Raw genomic sequence first — 25,134 nt, forward strand, 5'->3', positions numbered from 1 at the left:
AATTTAAAATGCTAGTTGCCCTTTTTTTTTTTTAAATATATACACAGTTTCCATGGAAACCTAAGATTCTGCACAATCAACTGACATTTATTACTCGTGGTGCTGTGAAGTTCTCTAGTGAAAGGGCCACATTCCAAGACCTTTACTCAAAACACGCACATACCTAACCGAAGCCAATGAACAGGGGAGAAGATGGTTTAGAAAAGGGGTTGCAGGGTCAGGGTCTAGATTTGAAAAAAAATCACGTGACAGATTGTCATTCAAAAAAGGTTTTTAAGTCATTCTTTGGTTTATTTCCATGATTCTCAACACTGTCCGAAAAGCCCAGAGACAGTCACATGAGAAACCATAGCTCTAAAGCAAGCCCACAGCATTTTTAAATCTTGTGTATTAAATGTTCAGAAGACTACAGGAATTCAGAGTACCCCTTACATTCATGTCCCCAAAAATCTAGTAACTGCTTAAGTGCATGCACTGAGGCATGACCGGCATGCCTGTAAATTCATATTGTTCAAGTTAAGAGTAAATATAGCTGCAAAAAACCCCACCCACCTATAATTAAATGGTCATTACTAGCAATACTATAGCGACTGTCTTGTTATTAAAGAAACGCAGACACTGTTTCTGCCTGTTTGGCTTGCTCAGCCAAAAGGAAGCTGTCTGCTCGATTTAGAAAGAAAGCAAATTTTAAGAATCCAAAGGAGTTTAATATTTCCATGTTCCTGGGGTCAATTATTAATGTAAAGATGTAGACAAATGGCCAGTATGTGAAAGCATATCTTGTACATTCCAAGGTTTGGAAGTCAAAAGCAGATCTTAACTTCCTTATGCTTAAATGTTATGGTAGGCTTGGAAAACCAGTAAGAAGTGATACAATATTTCCATGAAAAGCAAAGCAGAACTAAGTCTAACTGGCATTCATATGCAAGTAGTTTTTGCTGTGCTTTATGTAAGGCAGATTTTATTGCAAAGATAGTTACCAGTCTGCTAGTAGGAAGAAAATACAGGCAACTATACTCAGAGAAGATGGCTGATAATTACTAGTGACAACTTCTATTTTTCAGAACAACTCAGCTTTAATGTACTTTCTGGAAACAGCATTTTCATCACTGGTTTTCACTTCCTTTCCCATCCCATGTTAAGTATCAAAAATCAAGACTGGACAAAATGAATTGTGGATATTTACCAACTAACAACATCTCATATTCCAATGTTATTTTTAAGTGGAACAAATATAGGTCATTCTTTATAACCTACTGCCAGTGGTTGTTTATAAATATCTGCTTGCTGCAATAAACACTGGTCATTGAAATATTCATTTGCAGTAACTACTTGGCACTAGGTTAATATACTTGTTTAATGGAAGTGCTTCTGACGTACATACAAGCACTTAAAACATCAGACTTTTAAAACTTAGTTTTGGGAGTTTTAATATCTATAGTTACAGTTTTCACAAGCATTTCTGAAAGCATTAAATCTCTTCAGAAGTTTAGAGGCTCCTGTCTCAGCATATCTAAGTTTCTCAACAATTACAGAATAGCTAATTTAACATTCTTGCTCCCCATGCTGAGACAACACGGTACCAAAATTTAGCTATAAAGAGAGGCATTTTTGGTCAGACTGACCCCCGGCTGTCCCTTAACAGAAAAGCAACACAGCTCAAACCTGTCTCCTCCCTCCAGAAAAAGACACCTAAGGCCACAAATTTACATTTGCCAGAAAATCAGGTGTTTCTCCGTTTGTGGCAACTGTGTACATGCCCACTTAGAGAAATACAGTATGAAAGCCCCACCGCCACCTTTAAGGATAAACCACCTCAGAAACCAGTTTAGGCAGCAGTGCGTATGGAACCACATTACATCGAAACAGTGTGTTAAAGCCATTCCAGCTAGTTAAACTAGTTTTTAACAATGTTTAATCAAAATTCCTAATTGCAGGAAAGAAAAAAAATAATCTTAATGTAGAGAGAGGCAAAAAGATGCAAAGATAACCACCACAATGATCCAATAGCAAAAACTCTTGTTTAAAGGTTTTCTTATGCTAAAAAAGGCACACAACCCCTTGTGAACTAGAGACAAAAGCTAGCAGTACTACAGCAATAAACCCAGAAGAAAAAGCCTACCAGAATTACCCAATTGCCTACTGGGAAGGAACAATGAAGTAGACAGGCTGCTCTTGCTCTGTTTTGTTTGCAGGGAAGTGGTCAAATTTAATAGTCAAATTTAGCCACATTAAGAAACATTTAACAAAAGCTACCCCAAGAAACCAGAACAAAACCTGACCTTTGGGTCAAAAGGCCACAGACAGGCCTTTCCATAGCATGTAGCTGAGTGAGTTCAGAGATTGGCAATGAAAGAAAAAAAGCTTTAGACATGTGATGGGAACAAGCTTTGGGATTTATCGAACAGTCACACCAAGCTTCTCCAGCACACGCACTCCCTTTTCTTGGTATTCTTGTCGGGTCATCCAGAAGTTGTCTTTGTCTTTCATGATGTCTGCTAGAACCGCGCCACCCAAAAACACCATGTGCTTTCGACGAGGTGGATCTTCAATTCGGATCTTAAATTTCTAAGAAAAAGAAACGAAACTGTTACTAGGATTCTTGAAACAAAGCCTTTCAAAATAAAATGGTGCTTTCCACCAGAACAATGAAATGGAAACTGTTTAGTGAGAAAAATGCAACCAAAAAACTGAAATGCTAGCACAGGGCACTCTGCGTGAGCTTCCAGCTTGTGCAACCAAAGTAAAATAACTACTTTGCACTGGAAATGAGAGACAGCTATTGACACTTTCCCCAAAATTATACTTTCAGTGTATCCACAAAAAGCCCAGGAGTCAGAATACAAAATTAAAGACCATATTTTTGCATTTCCTGAACACGGTAAAGAGTGAAATACTTCCTAAGCTTTGATGGCTAAAATTATCAGAAGTTACCAGATCATCAAATCACAAAATATTTTAGAATTATACCAAGTTTTAGAAGGGCAGATGGAACAGATTTTAAATTTACCCAATCTAGATCAGCTTAACTAATTAATATTCCCTTAAATTCTTTGATGCTAAAGCTCTAACTTCAAGAGCAAAAATGAGTACAGTCAAAGCTATGTGTGAAATACTGTCTTAGACTTAAAACATTCTGTACAATTGAGTCATTCCATTTAGCTGCAAAAGATCTTTAGAGAACACTGTATTAAGAACCAGGGAAGTTCAATTCAGTTCAACATAAGAAACTCCACTCAAAGGAATTTTCTCTGTAAATATCTCCTCCTTGAAAAGCAGATCGCATTACAATGCAGTGTTACCTCTGTAACGTGTGTGTGGCTGTTGTCTGCTTATCACAGTAACCAACGAACAAGGGAAATTTATTCCACTTGAAGGTGCGTCACAACTCTAGCCTCTTACTTTTGAGTATTTCACTTACAGCATGAACTAAAACTTCACAGATTAAAAAAAAAAATCATTTTTGCTCAATGATGACTTTAAGGCACAAAACCTCATTAGTTTCGTTTAACCTACATTGCAAGTTGTGCCCTAGCATTTATCAGCCCATTTTACACGCAAACTAACCCAAGACTTCAGGAATTACTTGCTATTAGCACGGACTAGAAGGCGGCTTTATTGCAAGCATATACACACAAGCCACCTATACGAAACGCAGAGGTGTGAAGAACCGAGAGGCGTGAAGAACCGAGAGGGAGCAATTTTGCGAGTTGCATGGAGAGCCACCCGCAGCTTCTGTCATTTCTGACTACTTGGTTCCCTCTAGTGGGGATTCAGGATAAACCTCTGCCCCACACAAATAAAGCGGCCACTTGGTACCTACCGAGAGTTTTTCCACGTCTCCTTTCAGAACTCGTTCCAGGTAGAGCTGTTTAAGTTCCCGCTCCAGTCGCGACGGCAGCCCGGGGTACATGGTGGACCCTCCAGACAGCACAATGTGCTTGTAGAATTCAGACCTGACCAAAAAAAATTAGTCTTTCTAGTGTCGTATAGTATACTCTGCAGTACAAGTAGGTACCTGTACGTACAGGGGAGTAAATATAAACCTAAAAAATGGTTACTACACAAAGACAGACTTTGCACGAGTTTGGCAGACTTGCTCACGCTTTTCCAGGCATCCCAGAAAGCAGCAATAAAAAAAATATTGTGCTTTCAAGATTTTATCCTTGCTCATTCATACCAAAATAGTCAAGTTTCCAGACAACCCCTTAAGCTCCAAGATCTCAGACTGAGCCCCACTCCCAGTATACACCCTCCCCCAGCAGTGTATATGTTAGTGTCTAAAGCAAAAGACGTTATTTTGTTTGAATGCAGTTCTCACGTCACCCCTGCACCCTGATGAAGGATTTTAAGTGTTCTGCTCTTACCTGGTATCAATGTCAGCAGCCTGGATGGTGTTAAACAGCAATTCAGCCACACCGACCCCCTCTACATTGATTAAGTGAGGCTGGAAGAGAGCCTCCGGTGCCTCAAACCGTTCTCCACCGACTTTGATAATCCTGCCATCTGGGAGCTAGTGAAGAAAACCCACCATTTAGAAGACTACTTTTAGCCACTTGGATACTAAACAAACCAAGAGGAAATGACCTACATTGTTCCCTAATGTTTTATAACAGGAAATTGTTGATAATTGTCACCACTGCAAGAAGTCATTCAGTACTACTGAAAGAAGATACAAATTCTTCAATCATTATGCAATTCACTTAGAGACATCAGGGACCAGATACATCGATACTGACGTATCAAACACTTCCTTGCAATACAGCTCCTAATATTGATTTAGAAGATGATCTTACAGCAAGAGTAACGCTTTCCTGCAAGTTCTTTTCTTCCGTGTATGATCACAGGAAGTTTCCACTAAAAGCAAATTTACCATTCTTGTCACCAGATATCAGTCTCATACGTGTCACTGCTAGATGGATGAAGCTGAAACAATGTGACATGCTAGAGTAAGTCCACTTTCTCTACAAGTTCCTGTACTGTAATATTCAAATTTCAAGGATCTACAATGACAAAAATGAGTACAAAGTCTTATGGAAAATCTGAAAAGAGAAAAAAAAAAAAAGCTTTTAAAAGTTTTCCCAGAACCAAGTAATCTGATTCTACAGACTCCTATGCCTGGAAGTGAGCTACTGCCAAGAAAAATTTAGAAGGAATAACAAAGCTAAATGCTACCTGAATTTAAACCTATGAAGTTTAGGACAAGAAAAGCTGTCTCAAAACACTCACCGTGTAGGATTCAACTAGTACTGTGGTCTCTAATGCCAGTTTCTGCTCCTGTTCAATGTTGTATCCCACGTAACATAGCTTTTCCTTGATCATGCGAACAGTCTCAAAATCAGCAGAATGGTTGAAAGCATACCCTCGCAGTAAGAGGAGCTAGAGGGAACATATAAGGTTAGCAGTAAATGAGAGGAACAGTCCAGATCTCTTTGTCAGTAGATGGGTACATTCAAACATGTATCTTCAAAAGTCTGTCTCCCTTTTTTAACTGCAAATTTAGTATTAAGTCAAATCTGTCACAGTGTATCCATTATTACCAGAAAAGTAGAATAGCAGCAGCATTACTCCAAGTGGGAAGTTTTCTTCATCATTACAACTTTCAGTACAACCATTACACAGACAAGTGAAAGATAACCAAAATAATTCCTGTATTTAGGACTTCACTTCAGAACACTCCAGTATTCCAGTTTAACCATAAGATTTGTCAATCCAGAATGTTGCTTATATTTAAAAAACCCAACCAAACAAATAGCCTATAAAACATACTGTCTTATTTAATAATCAGGGAAGAATCACTACACTATTTGCCACCCTGTAAGGAAAAGTCTTTCTGAAAACAGATGAGCAGAACTGATACAATACAATTTTGTTTTCATTTTGTGTATCAAGAAAGCCAACTTTTGAGTTTTTCCTTCTCAAATATGGAAGGAAATCCCTTCCTACAAGATTGCCACTAAGAAAATGTGAAGTCTCTGAATACTATCAATAATATCACATCTGATTTAGATGAGGAAACATGATAAGGATAGACTGAAGCAATACAGAGAATACAAGAGTTCTTTATGTAATTAACATCTGAATAATAAAGGGAAAATGTATAGTGGATTCTTGCTATCAAGGGATTTTACCTTGAACCAATGTACCACAGATACCAGCCTCAACCTTAAAAATTCTTTCCAGCTTACCTTAATGAGGTACCTAGTGATATCCCTCCCAGCGATATCTAACCGTCTGGTGAGATGAGGGAGAGAGAAACCTTCATAAACTGGGCAAATATGAGTTACTCCATCTCCAGAGTCCACAACAACACCGGTCAACAAACCTAAAAGAGGGGGGGGGGGGGGAGGTACAACTTCTGTTAGCACCTTCATAAATAGAGCAGAATAGTAGCGAGTTTAAGATAGGATTTTTCATTGTAATCTTAACACAACCTCTGTTCCCCCAGACATCATTCTGGGAAAAGTAGTCACAATTTAAAATTCAGTTATTTCCATTCAGCTGGATTTTAAACTCAAGGTTTTCACAGTAACAAATGCTTTCATATATGTGTTTTAAAAGTATTACCTCTACTTTTTCCTAGATGCTTATAACTACCATTCGCAATTTTACCTGGTGTTTTGACATCTTAAATTGCACTCTAATTAAAGAGAATATCTAAGATCATTAAATGCTTGTTGGGGCACAAATTCCTCCTCAGATTCAGCTGTATATGTGCAACCTTATATTAATTTCTCAAATATGAAGAAACCTAGAGGTATTCAGGCCACAAGTTTACCTTGTTACAATTATCAGGACTTGTTGATTTTGACCGGTATTCAAAAAACAAAACAATGCTTTCATAAGGTAGAAAATATTTGGACTATACAGCACACATCTAATTTTTTTTCCCCCACAGAAACAGCGTTAGGCTGAGTCAGATCCACTTTTATAGACAAAAGAAATGAACTCGGTGAAAAAAGTTTACCATAAAACCATTAAATTCTAAGGTGTACAAAACTGAGATATCATAAGCACGTAGCAACAGAAGTTTCTATACTTAACTAACAAAATAAATAAGAAGCAGAATTAATGGTGAAAGTTGATCAGAAAACAGTTCTATAGTTTCTCACAAGCTACCTAAAGCAAGAAAATATATTTTAAGGGGAGATCTTAAAATAACGAAGGAACATTTAATATGTAATGGCAAGGTGCATTTGTTTGGCTACTGTAATTTGCTCAAGCTTTGTTAACAGAAGGCAAACAAATTGGTTATTTGTCTCAAGTGAACCAAAGAACACACCTTGGTTCAGTTGTGTGATCAGATCTTCGGATTTACTAGTGAACTGGAATAACCGCTATGCAAACACAACAAGTCTTGCAATCGGACACACACAGTAAGGAAGGAAATAGTCAGTCACAAGGGACTACACCTAAGTCTAAAAGGCTGTTGTGAGGAATTGCTAAAGAATTTCCTAATTAGAACTAGGTTTTGATATATAAACCTCTTTGCCTTTAAAAGGCACAGGAGCACACAGAATTCCAGGTAAAAGCAACAATTAGTCTTAAGAGAGTTTTAACAGCAGCAACAGAATGTGGTGCACTGAAATGAGGCATATCTCTGTATGTAATTTTAGCCACTACTTTGATCTTTAACATAATATAAGTAAGTAGGATGTTTTAAAGGGCTTTTTTTTATTTTTCAAAAGCAAATGTTCTGTTTATGTGCCACTTGGTTTTTGTATCTTAGAAGGTCTTCAACTTTGTTTTAGATGATAGTATGTAGAAACACTGTGGACTGCTTTAAGTTGTTTCACATTTTGTTAATCACAAAGTAATTGAGCACTGTATGGTAAAATACATGTATTTTGTACAATTGTACAAATGTACAATTACAGCAGAATTTAAGACTGTATATGTTAGTCAATTACATACTTATAAGGAATCAAACCAAAGAAAAAACAAGGGGGGCGGGGAAGAGTAATAGCACAGATCACAGCAACTAAAATGAATATCCAGGTCTACAAAAGTGGTTTTGGTTGAACTAGTCTTAATGACCTGCATAACAGAAACACCCTTCCAGTACCCCATTACTTTTGCTCTTGGACATAGAAACGATGGTGACATGTTAATGGACAAGGATATTTATGTCCTGCTATGTGACAGCTAAATACACCAAGCCACTAGTAAACAGATGTAAGGAGTCATGTTATTAGAACTGATGTGCTTGAGTAACTTCTGAAAATCCTAGATGGATTGCAGTCAATGGTAGAATTTCTATCGAATTCAGTGAATCTGTAATTTTCTCCTGAGGCTGAGGATCATTTATTCTAGTTTATCTACAGCAAAAGAATCAACTTTTTTTTTTTTAACTGAAAATAGTGCGAAAGTCACCCGGTCATCTTCTTGAAATTCACTTATGGTAATAAATTTTTCCTTTATCAGAAAATCAAAAGCATGTCATTAAGACTTGATGCCAAAGGCTAAATGACTACATGTCTCCACAGTTGGTTCATGAAAATAACACCAACGGTGGTACCTATCACTAGTTCCTCAAAACAAAAAGCAAGCCCATACGTCAGAGCTGAGCTTACTTACAACAGCATTGAATTAAGCCCAAGACCCATTAATACCGTATTAGTACTTTGGCTCAGCAACACATTTATAAACTAAACAGATTTTAAGTTATCTTTGCCTACCTTGAGCATACAAAGTAAGAACAGCCTGAATGGCTACATACACCCCAGAAAACTGGTATGTCTCAAACATAACCTGTAAGATGAAGGCAAAAATTAACATCCAAAACAGGCCAAATACTTAAAAGAAATTGCATAGATGTTTGAAAACTTTATTTCTAGAATTCTGTATTTTTACTAATCAAAACCACTTTGCAAGAAATTTCATCGTACAGATTCTACACAAACACTAGAAACCTACTTGCTTTACGGCAATAAGTAGTTCATTCGGTTCTATACCTTACCTGTTCATACAAGATGAGCCATATGAAATATTCCACATCCGTTTAGGAATGAAAGTGAATACTTCCAAGAAACCCACACACCAATTTCTGCAGCTTTACTAAGCCATTTTCCAAAGTGCTTAATGAGTGGGAGGCAGTACTTGTAGACCAGCCAAGTACTTCATTACTGAAGTGTGACTTGGGAACGAAATGTTTGTTAAAGGTGTATGCTCTAAATCTAATGAAGTTCAGGGGTTTTTTTTCTTCTTCATATCAAGCCCTACAGACTTTGTACAACTGCAGACTATGTCAAGTAAAGACCAAACAGACTGCTACACAAATAGGTCTAGAATCAGTGCGGTGTCACAGGTTGTTCTCTGCATCTGGGCCACCTTCTTCCCTTCTTTAAAGCATAACTGATGACAAACTTCTAGAATTAGTGCAAAAACCACTACAATTGAAATAGTACAGGTAGGGCTAACTCTGTTACTACATACAGAAAACCACAGGTTTGCAGAACTCTTATTGAAACATGAAAAGCAACTGCCTGTCTTGTAGACTAGGCTCCCCTAACCACTAAACTAGTTTCAGTGAAGAAACAGAGTCTAAGATTAAAGGATGTAGAGTTTATAGGATCTTGTCGTCTTTATAAACACAAAAAAGGCCAAGTAAACAAATCATACTGTACAGCAGTTTTCCCCTCAAAATGCTTTACCAGGAAAAAGACGAACTCTGATTATTCCAGCACATACATAAGTTTTGCTTTTGCTATTCTGCAGCCTCCTGAGCACTTCTGCAACTTCTAGGATTAGAAACTGATTAAATCCTAAGTACTCCCACAGCTCAAGTAAAAGATACCTAAATATTTTTAAAGAAAAAAAGCTGATGCCTGACAATTTTAGAATTCTGAACTATTTAAAGAACCTCCCCTGTTAGAATAGCGTGATTTTAAACGGCTAGCCCATATCAAAAACGTGATCCTTGCAAAGTCAAGTTAATTATTTCATAGCTGTATCGAGAACACTGCAAAACCCCTGGGAAGACTGATGTTGCCTTTCTCAGATATTTGCTGTGAGCGCTCAGCATAGCAGAAGTCAAGCAGAAAAGAACACAGAGGGGGTGAGCTGCAGAGCACCCTGCCATGAGAACATCACGCTTCGGGTTTTTATAAACCCCCAATGTGAACTGGGTAATATAAAAGAAAATTCAATACAGTAGTCAGGTGCATGGGCTAAGCACGAGCAAGACGTTTCAAGGCTGGATAGTAACTTCCGTACCGGCCACAATTTAGCACATACGCAACACCTTCAGAAACAAGAAGCAGAAGTGTCTGCCAGAAAAGGAACAGTTGAAAGGGTAGCGACTCAAAAAGAGATCCCGTTTGAGTAGTCATTGTCTAAAACCAGCACTATTCCAGTGGATGACTCTTTCAAACAACCTGAGTGCTTACAAAATGAAAAACTAATTTAAGAAAAATCTAAATTTTTATCTTCATACAACAAAATGAATATTCAAATGGCATTAGTTCCTGCCTTCACACATTGTACTAAACCTTAGAAACCACTGCAAAACCCTTTTATAACCTATATGCAGGCCTTTGGGGGGTTACTCTCTCTTTCAAGACATCTAGGTCTGTTCTATTTGACGTGAAAAATGCCTTGACACGGGACATGTATGTTAACAAATCTTAAGATGTAAACACTGAGCAGGATGTTCTCCTGAAAAGATCCTTCTTGTGACAGCAGCTTTTGGATTACCTACAAAGTGATGTTCTAATTGGGCATAGAAAGGAAAAACTAAAAATTGGGAAAAAAGAATACTAGATTGGGCTTAGGAGAAGTGACTGTGCTAGAGTATCCCTACAGCTACATGATACGCCCTTACAGTCTGGCTGCTCCTGAGGGTACTACAGAATGAGAATGCAGCAGATAACTAGAGACAAACAAACAGCAAACACGCAGTTAAGCTGAGGAGCAACCAGTGTCTTGTACATGCTGTGAAAGAAACAGCACTTTTAAAATATATATTTTATAATATAGCTGTTGTGAACACTTGCTGCTGTCACTATGTAGCTGAGTTTGATGGAGCGATGGGGTGAGGAGAGAGAATTACTGGAAGTAGAATGAAGTACAGCGCATATAATTATCCATCATCTTGATATGGTCCAGATGACTAAGCTTTTCTTTTAAAATGCTACTGCACTGTATCACAAAATGCAGAGACATTATTATATTTACTGCAGGCTTTAGGAAAAAATGTTAATTCAGTCCTCTGCTTCATACTGGACTAGCATCCCTGAAAAGGAGGAGTCCGTGTCAAGAACGGAAGGAGTATAAATATGTTGTAGTTAAAAGCTAAATATTGCTAGTCTTCATAACACTGTGATCCATTCAAAATATTAATAGAAACAATGAGCTTCTGTTTAACTCAAATTTAAATTTACAAAAATTGATTCTAGGTCTTTCTAATCCTCTGGATCATGATTAAGTATCTACAGTCTCTGGAGTGGTTTAAAAAAAAGCAAATGGAGCAATACAAACATTTTATCAGACTTCAGAAGCCATACAAGACTTTTCAATTTATGGTATAAAATTACTCAGTCCCAGAATAACTAAAACCCAGCCTTTTGTGTTTAGCAGGAAAACAGAAACAAGAACACTATTGTAGAGAGCTGAAAAGCAAAGAAGCCTAAACAGGAAATTCAACCATTCCTGCTACATGGAGGCCACCCAGAATAATCTGCTATGTCTATCACACCACAGCTGACTGATATACAATAGACTAATGTTGCATTACATAATACTTAGGTAATAGGTCCCTAATGTCCACAATTGCTAAGAAATGCTGAATTTAGATTGTACAGTTTGATTTTTTTCACTTAGGTTTTTCCAACTTTGCTATACTTCACTTGCTCTCGAGTCACTGAAAGAAAAGATTAGCGCATATATATTCACTGCCACATTGCAGAAAGCACTACTGTAGCTGTGACAACAAAAGGATTTTAAAGGAAAGGTCAACAGGTAATGATAAAGGTAAATTCTTAGACTAAGCAACGGATTTGGAAAAAAAATATACACACAAGCTTTCATATTTGAAGTTCTGATAAATGGATAAGGTTTCAGACTTAGAACCCACTTTTCCTGTCCTATCGGCTACCCTAACAACAAATTTCTTTAATGACATTTTTGTTACAGTGAATACTTCCATTAATTGAAAATATCTATGATGCTTGAGAAAAAAACCAAAATGGGAAACTAAACTTTTTGTTCTCGTTAAACATTACTGCTCTTCAAAGTCGAGTCTTTATCACGTGGTACTACAGCTAAACAATATACATCTGACAACGTACATTAATGCAAGGTTCAGATGGAGCTTAGGTCGCCCAGAGCAGCACTGTGAGATCGAGGATCCAAGAACCAGGCTTTCCTTCCTAGAAGGCTTTCATTGATAATCCCTAGCATTAATCAAAGATCAGTGAATTGGTTGTCATCACACCTTTGTCTCAGCTACCTCCAACAACACTGGTCCATCTGGTAAGCATCACCTTGCTCAAGCCTGAATCTCCTCTGAAGCATTACTGGCTTACAGAAGTCTAAGCCATTTAAAGTAATTAACATTCATCCAATAGCTAGTAATCAATATATCTTGGATACATGAAGATAAACATGTATTTCCAATTCTGTGTCTTACTGGCAATATGACTTGAGACAAGAAGCCTGCATCAGCTTTTGAATGAGGTCGGCTTGTTTGAATTTAACCACAGTAGCCTTCATGACTATGGCTGAGGACAAGTTTTGGTTAGAAAACAACTGCTTTGCCTCAGACAGTTACCAAGTGTTCCAAGAAGTTAAAATCTCTTAGCGATGCTTCAATGACAGTATATATCAGTTTCTACTAGACAGACATACCTCCACGATCTTCTCCCTATTTTTAGTTGGATTCATGGGAGGTTCTGTGAGTAGTATTTTACAATTTTTTGTGTCAATATTAAGTTTTTCTGGTCCAAACGTGTAATCCCAGAGGTGCTTCATATCATCCCAGTTCCGAACTATGCCATTCTCCATTGGATAATTCACTTCCAGCATTGAGCGTAATTCACTTGCTTCATCACCAACCATGAGATCCTGTAAAATTTTAATATAGAAACACGTCAGTCCTTGCAAAGTTTTCCAAACACCAAAATCCTCAAGAATGACAGTGAACTGCTCCAGCCTGTGTCCAACTGTGTTCTTAAACAATGCCCACATTTTAGAATCATTTTCAGGTACTTAGGAGAAAAGTAGAATATATTTCATGTAGTATTTAAATTTGGTTGTTACCCATCCCAAACCTTTTCCAAAATAAACTTTGTTAATTCCATTCTCCAATTAACCTTAAACAAACCAATAAACCCTGCTACAGCTAGATACCGCAAAGACCTTTGTAAGTACAGATGTTTCTCCACTGACACCTCCAAAATTCTTTTATCAAATACTAATTTCAAAAGGCTGAGATGCAAAATAGCACATAAGGGTAGTAGGTGGGATTGGCAGAATATTTTTCCATGCATGTTGCAAATTTCTGTGCACAATACCAAAACAGGAGTAATGAGTGGTGAATAAGCATACCGAACAGTAGCAAAAGCAAATAAGAGATTAGTTCCACACTAGACATTAAAAGAAACAATGGTTTACATATTGCCTATGTCAGTAGGGTGTGATGAGACACATCTAAATATAAAATATACCCTCGTCTGTTCCATGCCAAAAGTCCCAAGCCAAAAACCCCAGTAATGCATTCTTACACAAATACAACCAACTAATGCATAGTTTGTATAGTCATTTCAAACTGATTAAGCAATCTGTTCATTATAGTTAGTTATGCAAACATTGCACATTCAAATTAGTAGCATATCTTCTCCTTTCCCACGTATTTCCCAGAGGAAGTATGCACAGTAACATGTTACCTTTGCTCCCTATTATATCCCATACTTTTCTAAAGAAGCCTCAGCTGACTTGCTCGTATTTAGCCTATAAAAACACATTTCTAGGTACCAATAGCACTGTTTCCATACTAGTATTATATTCATTTCATTGCAAAAAACCCAGCTGCTTCATACAAAAATATGCCACCGCAGTTTGCAGTTACTGTGGCACAGAAAGCTTCGAAGTGAGGGCTACTCAACCTACTATTCAATGCTAGGGAAAAAAGATGCACAATGAAAAATCCAGCGTCCGGTTTATAATGCCTTTTTTAAGCAGCAACCTAAACAGTTACTGTTGACTATGTAAAAAGGAAGTTAATTGAAAATACTTTAAATCAAACCATTCCTCTTCCAACCCCTCTCCCTGACAAGGCGTTTTGTTTTCCCTTGCACAGTAGATCACTGTACAGAAGACAGAAATCAAGGCTCTAACATTTTAAATCAAATGTACTCTAGTGAAACCCTACTATGAAAACTCCACCGCGCAGCCACGTTAGTCCTGAGAATTTAAGACGACAGAAACTCCACCAGTTAGAAGAACCAGAAGCCTTTTTTGTGCATTGTTCTGTGAAGCTCTATGCTGCCGAACAGGACATAGCCCAGGAAAAGCCGCTATTCAAATGTTCAACGAAAGTTGCACAAAACTTTCACATCCTTTTAAAACAAAGGGCAGAACAATTGTTCTCAAGAGCACGCTAACAAACATGCGCACTTGGTAGGTGAAGAGGAAGAAGGACAGCACAACTGAATTTGCAGAGAGGAACCCGCATCATGACATTCAATGTTTCCACCAGTTTGGTACTCAGTAATATTTGTCTAATTGAAATCTGAAAGTTTTTTCAAGCTCTTGGTTTGTAATGTTAAATATAGCAATTTCTACTGTTAAAGATGCTGAGCTCATGTTGATCTTTAAGAGTTATTCTTACATCTTGCAAAACTACAGCTTAGGTAGCATTTAGAAGCAATACATAAAATATTCTCATGAATTAGTTGCTAGTAAACCAAAGCAATGAACAACGTCCAAAATAAGTATGTATTCAAATGTAAAATGTAGGACAAGACAAAACAATGAATAGCATCAAAAAAATAACATAACAGCTACCAGGTCCCATCAAGCAAAAATGGTAAACAAACAGCACAGGGGCACCTCACTTACCATCTTTTTGTTATTCTACTTCAACAGGTCAAGAAAGGTGAAGAAAGAAGGTAGAAGCAAGAAAGTCAGAAAAGGCCTAAATGAAATTCTCAAATTATTTTAAGTACACAGTAGAAATAGGCTGAAAAGAGATGCATGTACAGCAGGAAATGATCTGAGTTAGTTTAGTTAGGGCCAAACGAACATTCTCAGGATCTCAGATTAAAATGTCTCTTTAAAGGAAGCTATTGCTACATGTCAGCGGCATGTCATGTTTGCGCATCTTACATTGCAAACAAGATCAGTATATCTGCCTATTTCTCATAAATAGGATTCTGTGCATAAATATTCTGTAACACTGGAGTTTTACCCTGGGCAAGGCGTTTATCTGAACTAGACAAGACTCTGCACAAGGCATCTGACCATCACTAGTTCTGACAAATGCTAAATTTAAATTTTGTTTTAAAAATTCCGCTTTAAATACCAAAGAACTGAAAACCGTAACATAAAAGCATTCACCTATAAGCAGGCTAATCTGTTCATATATCATGGAACAAATACCCAAAGAATCAAATAAGAGATATTTACTTAAATTATGGCATCTACTCTCAGAATGGAAATAAGCAATCATGAAGTGCAGTAGTAAGAGCAGTGTCTCAAAGCTCCTTCCCTACAGCAAGCTATGGAGGTAGGAAGATAAGATAATTAAAGCAGCCAGGAAGCACTATGAGATATTTGAAGTGTATGTGCACAAACATTGTCCAAAATTATACTAAAGCCATTTCCATGATTATTGAGATTTTTCCTCCTTCGATTAAATTCACTTTGAGTCACCTAAGCTGTCAAAAGCCATAGGATAACTATCATTAGGGCAAATCTACTTATTCTGCAAATTGTGTCAAAGGAAAAGTGCGTAGCGTTTCTGGCAGCTGCCTTTGCACAGGCAGCACCAAAGAGGCTGGTCAGAGCGTGGCCCTCTTCCTCACTTCAAATCCAGAGAATGACCTTCTCCAGGCTGTCTTTGGCAGAAACCTAGCAGAACTGTAGGACACGGACTAAGGCTCTGCAGGTCACTGGGTCTGACCTGCCCTAAAATCCTAATTGTTTTAACTAATCAAAGCTACTCATCAGTCCTGCCTTCCTAAGAAGGTTATTAACCCCCAAACCTGCTGCAAAGATTAGTAAGTCAGTAAAAGCTAAGAGCAGCATCTATGCTTCTGGTTTTAGAGTTTTCAGGTTGCAATTTTAAGCAAAATAATCCCAGTAATAACCGAATTTTTGTGTTTATGTCCTGAACTGGGGACGCTGAGTAGGCAAAAAAGTTATATCCCTGCTGCTGGCTGAAATAAGAATCCAGAAGGAAAATATGAACAAAGCAACTTGAAATTGGTAACTCAATAGATAGATGATGACCACTGTTTTGATCAGCTTCCAGACTCTTTTCACAGAGTTTCTGAATTTCACAGGAATGACAGCTTTTCTGAATAGTTTTGAAAAGTTAAACTGATAATCTTCTTGCCAGCTTCCTTTACTCACTTTTAAACTTATCCCATAAGAACTTGCAGTGAATGGCTAGAATTAAATTTTGGCATAAACCTCATCTGCTAAAATACATTTTTTTAGGAAATCTGCAAGAATCTCACAAAGAAAAACGGCACTCACACTTAACAAGTCTTCCTATTGTATTATCCTACTGGGATACCCAAAGTATCTGTGGCAGGGATTTCTTCTCTTGATACACTGTTTCCTTAAGAAAGAGTGACAAGCTATTACAGGCAGATGCTATAAAACTTCTAGGAAGAATCTAGACACAGTTTACACTCTCTAAAATACACCCATGTGATCCACGCTCAAGCAGAAGATGGGCAATGCATGCGAAATTATAGTTTACTGGTTCTTTTGCACTGATCTCACAGCAATTACCCACTTCTACCTCCTATCTTTCCAATTCAACACCGTCATCTGTAATGATATTAAACTAAGTTATCAGATAATCAGAGGATACCAAAACTGGCAGGACAGGCTGCATCAGGTCAGCTGGAAAGAAAATATGACTTCTACAATGAGATTTCATGCAAGAGAATTTTTCTTGGACTTAAGACTTGTAAATCACTGCATAATTTTCATAAAACTTTACCAGGACCTCCTTGAAGAAATTGTCACATAAGTTCAAGCAGATATCCGAAGAAATACCTCTCCCCAAGTCTTGCAAGAGAAAGGAAGACGTTTTCCCTCTCCTTACAAAACTCATCCACTGTGAAAGGGAAAGATCTCCGTCCTTTCAACCAAATTGTCCTAGCTAACACAAGGTAAGCAGTATTGCAATATTTAAAAAAAAAGCATTTTGGAAAGGTCTGATGTCTTTCATCCTCTTGACTTCCTAGCATGGCCTTCTGCTGATACTACTAACTTTTTACAGGCAGCAGCAGAAATCAGACAACTGAAGTTCTCCTTGTTGCCCATAGGGTTCTGAAAATAAGGAACAAGACCGGGCAGATTTTTTTTTTTCCTTTTACTAAGCTGCTGCTCAGAAGCAACAGGGAAAGCAAAATTGAAAGCCTGTACATGTGTGGTTCTAGTTGACCTTCACTGGCCTAAGTGAGGGCTTCTACAGTTCTGCGTTGCCTCCCGCTTCTCCCTCAAGTTCCTGCTTCTGCCTTGCTCTCAACCTGGAGCTTGCACAATTGTTCAGCGAGGCAGTCAAAACTTTACCTGACAAAGAAATCACTCTTTTTCAGCTCGATCAGCTCACTAAAGTGGCTCACCACATGACTGCACAAGCAGTACGATCAGCACAAGGTGAGAATGCGTGGCTAGAAGCAAGAAGGGAGGATGTGACCACAGCAGGGCCAAGACATTTACCGAAGCCTGTATTGCAGAAGCAACTACTAACATTTGAAGCGTTACTCTGTAATTACAAAATAAAGTGAGAAATGATAGCTCCCCACACTTCAGAAAAAAATTCTCAAACAGCGGTTCCCCCACCATTCCAAACTTGGAATAACATCCCAAGACAAAGTAGCCTGAACACAGCCTCTCCATCTCTAACTGGTGTGGAGTACCTACGTCTACCAATAGCAAAAAGAAAAGAAAATGAAAACAATAGGAACAATGAAATGCAAACACAACCAAAGTTAAACATCTCATACAAGATCACAGATGATCAACTGTGAGTAGAAAGCAAACAGTATAGAAAGACCTGGAAGCCCCAGAAGTTCTTCAGCATTGTCTCAGAATCCCACAGTACAACTCAGTGACAAACATCAACCACTTCTGTCTGATTTCTGCCTTCTAATCTTGACATCATTTACATATTGGCATTTGAAGCCCCTTTTTGCGGAGAACCACTTGAGCCCTACCTGCTGCCTCCTCAGTTGTACTATCTGAAGGCCTCCAGTGCTTTAGATTACCCTCTTAACTTTGTAGTTTGTAACAGGCTAAAACCCAATACAGAAATGAATCAAGAGATACTTAAACAGCATAAAGGGGAATTAAGGAAAAAGCCTTTCCAAACATTACGTAAGTCAAAAGCTACCCTAAATATTTTTGTCTGTCAGAAAGGAATAATAATGAAAAAAAATTTACCTTGATTTCAATGTTTCCCACTTTAGCAGTTGATCTTATAATGGGTCTTCCAACCAAAGCTGGAAAAATGTGCTCCGGAAAATTTGAGCCTGCATAGCCACATTTCACAAACTGAAAAGGAATAAATAATTTTATTAGAATATGCATTACTTCTGTTTACCAACAGAAACCTGGTCTGGGGTAAAAAAATTAAAAGCCCAAATTTAAGAGCATGTGTCCCACTGGAAACCAATTGGATTTATACTTGCAAATCAATTTTACACATTTCAGATGATGCGTAGATCTGTAAAACTGAATTAAAGTATTTTCCAGAATGTTTTCTGAATCAGACTGTCAGATTTTTGAGAAACAGTATTAAAACAACTAAGTACGTTGGGAGGTGTAAGAGAGTCCAGTGTTTGAATTTGGATTTCCTGCCACTCTATAAAACAGTTCTCTAGCAACCTGAAATCCATCATTTTGTAATGGATCACCTTATGAGTACTCAGTGAGACCAAATTAAATCGCCTCTCCAATTAGAGCACACAGTAGCATAACGAATTACACATCAGAAAAAAACAAAACCATGTGAATTCAGGTGTTACGCTGTTATAAAAAGTGCTTAACAGTGAAGTAGCAGATAGTCTGTGCAATTCAGATGGACTTCTCAGAGTTTCATAATTTTCAGGGTTTCTTTTAAGCATAAAGATATGAGTTTGTAGGAAGCACTTCTAAAATCAACAGCACAACCAAAACCTCAGCTGATGGTAGTTCACACCAAACAGGATACTCTGAAAGAGTGTTTGTTTGTTACCCAAATGTATGAAAGGAAGCTTTGTATCACTGGATCCCAAGATAGTATATACGCAAAGAAAACAGTGAGGATTAACAGAGCATTAAAAAAAAAGTAAAAAAAAAAAAATACAATCACTAGAGGAAGCTCAGTTGTCAAACAAGAACTTTAAATGTGCCAGCCAGAAGTTACAATTTTAGCTCATGTGGATCAGCAAATCGTGCTCTTCGGCTATCCTACTCTGATGTTGATATATCATACTCTGATGTTCTGCCTGCAGTTCATATAGAGCAGGTTTCTCTTTTTTTGATGCATACTTTGCGTACTGCGCTGTATCAGCATGCCAGAACAAAATCCTGCAGTCCCAAACTAAACATTAGGCATTTTCATCTGCAAAATTACTCAACCATCTAGGTGTAACAGCGCTAACACAGCATTGCGGGATGATTCAGGTTGGAGGGAACCTCAGGAGCTGTCTCGTCCAACATTGGGCTCAAAGCAGTCAACACAGAATTCAGACCAGGTTGCTTAGGGCTTTGACCAGTTGTTCGAAGCCTCCAAGGACAGATAATTCACAGCCTCCTTGGGACCCTGTCCCAAAGCTTAATTATCCCTTTCAGGTTGCATTAAAAGCCATCTGCTAGAATTTCCAAAACATTCACCTAGTTTTTTTGAAGTGAGGTCTGAAGACTGCCACTGAAACAATTATCACAGCAAAGAGTACAGCTAATTGCAGCTGAGGGGAATTCTGCCATTACATGAACGGTAACATGGAAAGTCACTTTCTGTTGCTCTAGATTACTCGCCTTACTTCAGTAAAAAGGGCACTTGTTTTGGAAAGAAATTTATAAAGACAGTTACGGAAAGAACCAAGAGATATTTTAATTAAAGTTGTGCTAATATAGGGGGGAAGGGAATTTTTTTGCTTTTTATGACCCTAGTTTCTTTCACCCATTCAGTGCTTGCTGTCTCCAAAGGCAGAGCTGTTTGGAATACCTGAGGAATGACACTGTGTATACAACTCATTTTGCTCATTCTACTTCAATCCATGTTCTCTGAAAAGGCAAGTACTTATCAACTCTTTTGCTTATATTAAGGCCAGAAGTACCTAGGAGTTACATAGATCTTATCTGTGCATTCAAGACTGCAGTGCTGCTATGAGAAAGCAAAGAGTAGCCACAAGCATTTTTGGATCACACTACTTGAATACACCAGAAGACTTTACCAGAAGTTTTATACCAAAGGAAACATATGAGACATTTTGAAGGACTGAGCTGAGTCCAAATAATGGTGTCCAAATTTTTTTAAAAAATAAGCTCCCTTTCAGACTTTGCAAAAATTACTGCATTCAGGGCAATCACACAATTTTTGTTGCTACTACAATATTTAGGTATGTTTGTTATAAATTTCACTGTGCAGGACCTGGTCAAGCTAGAAGGACGTTCCATAAAACAGCCCATACAATCCCATCCTCCAGCTCAGGGTTTCATAAATTGTTCTCAGTACAACCATAAGCACCTCCAGGCAGCCCATGCACCTTTACAGCCACATATTTGCTTACGGCTTTTCCTCCTTTTCTTTCCCCCAGCATGAAGCAACTTCCCTACCAGTCATCACCAACAGCGTTGGTCAACAGAAGTAACAGGACCAGTAACACCTAAATGAATCTTTGCAACTCAAGCTACTGAAGCACCTCTCAAGAAGCCCCGCTACCCACACTTTTAAATCCCGCCAATGGGGCAAATAAACCCTGAGGTTTACATAGCAACCACTGAGATACACGACCAAAACGACTACTGCACAAAATCAGTAAGTGCCTCTTGGCCAACCTTAAAAATAACTCTTGAAATCACATACAATGATCCTGACCTAGAAAATGTCAACCTACAAAAATACTATTCTAAGTTTTTACTATTTGAACTGTAATAGTTACTTCCAGCCCCTTTCCACATTAAGACCTTGACACACCTTCCCAGGTAGTTAACAATGTTGGCAATTAATAGATCCTAGATTTTAAAAGCAGACTGTCATTTCTCCAACCAGCCTAAAACACAATCAAAACCAGATTTAATCTATGTGAACTACAATGAGCAAGATTAAGCTTGGACATTCACAGTCTGTTCCCCGCCTCTTTCAGGCCAGAATAGAGAGCCTTAAAAAATGACATTTTTACAAAGTTTGGTAAACTCAGCAGTAGGTAGAAGGGGCAGAATTTTAACTCTGTCTCCTCCCCTTCAAATATGAAATTTCCCCTGCAGGCTCCATGAAAATCTGGTGAAGATGAGAACAAGTCAGCCTTGTACGTCAGCTTCCCCATCAATGAGAGCATCCTCACTGCAGTATTCTCCCTGACACGATATTGAATATTCAGCTGGTTTGGTAGGTTTGTGATGATGTAACATTGGATAGTATGGCTGAAGAACCAGACTCAGTAAAACTACCAACAGGTAAATGCACCTAAGAAACACAGATGTATATAATAATAGATCCTGCACAGTTTTAGATTTTTTGAAGGGGTACAAAAAACATAAGATACTTCTCCCTCCCATCCCTTACAGGAGATCCTCCAAAATCAATTAAACATTATGAACTGCAATAGTTTGGAATATAATCAGCTTCTCTCTTCTAGTGCCAGACATTAAATACTCACTGTTCCTGCCATTCTCAATTTGAAACTCTCTAGTAAAATTTAAGTATTGTGCACTTGTTTCTCTTCCACCTCTTATTGTGCACACCCCTTGGAACAATAATCATATAATACCAGTACAATGCTCAGTATACATCATGTCTCGAACAAGAACACCAACACTCAATGAATGTATGCATCTCTGTAAGGAAGCCAAGAGTTCATCACAATCCATTTTTGCATGCATTTGCTATACATTCAGAATGTTTTAAGAATAGCTACTTAGCTTGCCTGCGTGCAAGACCACGTATGTAAGAAGTTTTACCATATATAGTTTCTTCTCCATTTCACTGTGGTTTATACCGACTCTTTCACTTCCTACTGAGTCATCAAACAGTAAGTACTTGTATGTATAAGTATTCTTTCAAACGAAAAGAATGAGGAAGCTCACAAACAGGTCACGTGACAAGTTTTAAAATGAATACTAATACTCTTATCAGGTGTCTGTGCTTGATTCTTTCCACTGATGCAACTCTCCGACAAAAACCCTAAACACAATTAGAGCAATTTTACAGGCCACTAAGTAACTTACTGTTCGTCCTACACCAATAAGAACATCCATCTCCAATGCTTTAGACCTCTGAGGTGCCATTGCCTGCCTCTCCCCTACACTATGTGTTGCAAGAACTTCCTTCTAGTCACCTCTTCCTCAAAGATTGGTTGCAGCCAGATACACTAGAAGTCCTACTGTGGCATAACAAGAACGGTAAATTTCAAAGACAAGCCTAAAGTTAAAATTGCATTTGATTTTTCTAAAGATATTCTCCATTTTTACATAATATTTCTGGCACCTGGCAAGAGATTTAATTTCAATCATGGTTTTAAGTATGACATATCACAGTGTATCAGAAATTACTCTGACATAAAGCATCTCTTCTTTGTCATACAGAAAAAATATTATTGTAAAAATACTGGTTTGACAATATAGGACTACTCAATAATCTCAATATGCAGCTGAGGCTCAAAAGATCTACCGAATAGAATTTTTTTCAAATTTCCTTATCCCAATTCTAGTTCAATTATCCCAATTCAACCTAAATATTTTGAGTTTACTGATTTAACAATTATTTCTTGTTACTTTGCTCTCCCACACAGTGAACTCTGTGGCCAAGGTACTTCCATACGCATGTTGTTCTGCTTAGAGGCCGAACACAACCCAAAGCAACACAAGCTGAAATGACACAGGCCCCTCCTCCCGGCACCACAACGGCACTATAAAGGCACCTTCCACTGTTACAGTTATTTATATCCTGCTGGTGCAACTCACAGAGGAAAAAAATGTCTCATTCCAAGATGCCTCTTGATTTAAAAGCACACACAGATATGTGACACTGTACAAAATCTGTTTTGCAAACCCAGCTTGGGAAATTGGGTAAAAATAATGGCTTCTACCCCAGGCCTCACACCTGACTGAGATCGGCCAAAGCACAACACTGCTGTCACTACCGATATACTAAACATTTTACAACTCAATGATTTATTGCTATGTAAAGGACCACACTAAAGGATGAAGCTCTCAATTTTTTTTTTATATGGGCCTGACAATAAGAGTATTAAACAATGAAAAAAAAAAAAACCAACAAAAAAGCTTCCATGTCCCTTTGTAAGACAAAAATGGTAAGCGCCTTCTTTTTTTCTTTCCTTTTTCTAAATGATAGTGTAAAAAGTGCCCAAAGGCTCCAGATCCCAGCCCTATTAAAGATAATTTTTGCTATAGGAGGAAAACCAAGACAACATCATAACTGTCAAACCCCAGAACTGACAAATATGATGTTGTTCTTCCTGAACCATTCTAATCATTTCAGATGCTAACTGGAAACCCCTCCAATTCAGGATGCTGAATCTCTAACAACGACATCCTTTGTCTCAACTATTCCCTCTTTGGCTTTAAAAAAAAAATAAAAAATCTTCTTTATTCCAAGTGTTTATAAAAAAAAATAAAAATAACTTCCTTTTTTTTTTTTTGCCATTCAAGAGATCTTTACCTGCTGTCAGCTGCATTAACTCTCCACATAACATTTCTTTACTGGGGGAAATCCTAGATTGCTAAACAAAACTACCGAGAGGAAATAACCACCTATAGCATCTTAACTTTTTGCTTTAAAATGGTATCTTTTTCACTTCCTGTCGAGGCGCCTCAAAGCCTGCATATCACTGACAAAAGGGTGAATTTCTAGTGGGTGCCTGCACGCTCAAGGAGGGCAGAAAAGGTGAAAGGATGGGGAGAAAAACCTTTGAGGCTTTCTCGATTAAAAAAATGCCAGTTTTGAGTATGCTGCAGATCAGGAAGGTATTAACGAAAGGATGACGCTCCATTTTGACCAGTAGCTGCAAAAAAACCCCCAAACCACCAAACCAAAAGCATTTCCCTAAAACTAATAATCCTGCATACAGAGGACACATCTCTGGTTGCTCAATGTAGAATGCTCTCATTCAGGATTTTTAAAAAAATCGGTATTTTTGGTTAAATGCTCGTTGCTACAGAGAGACTTGTTCAGGTCATGTAGAGAAATGAGATATTCACGGTAAAACAGCAAAATGCCGGGGGCGGGGAGCAGGGGGGGGGGGCCCAGCACAATATCCGCGCACCAGACACAGCACCGAAGACCCCCGACGGTAGATTTTGCTCAGCCGGTTTAGAAACACGGGAACAACCGGCAAACCGCCGGGAACGGCGTTTTTCCGCGCCGAGCTCCCCCCGCCCATTCATTCCGCGGGCCCGCACCGACCTCCCGTGCTGCGGCGGCTGCCCGCGGGCCGGGGCTGGCGGAGGGCGGCGCGGCCCTCACCGGCCCCGAGCAGCGCCTTGGCGCGGGAGAAGAAGGCGGCCGGGCCCGGTAGCGGCGGCGGCAGCAGCAGCAGGCCGGGCGCGGCCCGCGGGCGTGCCGGCAGGAAGCCGGGCCGGGTCGGGGGGGAGTCGCCTTGCTTCCCCTTCCCCCCCCCCACCCCCGCGGCAGGGCGGGTCCCGGGGCCGGAGCGACTCACCCCGGTGCCGTTGTCGCACACCACCACCTTCCTGCCCAGCGTGTCCATCGCTGCGCGCCGCCGCCCCGCA

The 25,134-nt window shown here is 38.7% G+C and overlaps 1 protein-coding gene across 3 annotated transcripts; it reads right to left on the minus strand.

Moving 5' to 3' along the window:
* Positions 1–253: 253 nt before the first annotated feature.
* ACTR2 (actin related protein 2) lies at positions 254–25,121 on the minus strand. 3 transcript variants are annotated; one of them, XM_050893252.1, is made up of 10 exons: positions 25,065–25,121; positions 18,622–18,732; positions 15,058–15,072; positions 12,847–13,062; positions 8,679–8,751; positions 6,189–6,325; positions 5,230–5,379; positions 4,368–4,513; positions 3,824–3,956; positions 254–2,568 (listed from the first exon to the last, which is right to left on the minus strand). In XM_050893252.1, the coding sequence occupies exons 1-10, from the start codon at positions 25,110–25,112 to the stop codon at positions 2,398–2,400; spliced, it is 1,200 nt and encodes a 399-aa protein (XP_050749209.1). In that variant the 5' UTR covers positions 25,113–25,121; the 3' UTR covers positions 254–2,397. The 3 variants fall into 3 exon arrangements, with proteins under 3 accessions (XP_050749209.1, XP_050749208.1, XP_050749210.1); XM_050893251.1 differs by lacking the exon at positions 15,058–15,072; XM_050893253.1 differs by lacking the exons at positions 15,058–15,072; positions 25,065–25,121 and adding an exon at positions 24,809–24,826.
* Positions 25,122–25,134: the final 13 nt, after the last annotated feature.

The sequence above is a fragment of the Gymnogyps californianus genome, chromosome 3, assembly GCF_018139145.2.
Source record: "Gymnogyps californianus isolate 813 chromosome 3, ASM1813914v2, whole genome shotgun sequence".
Taxonomy (NCBI): Eukaryota; Metazoa; Chordata; class Aves; order Accipitriformes; family Cathartidae; genus Gymnogyps; species Gymnogyps californianus.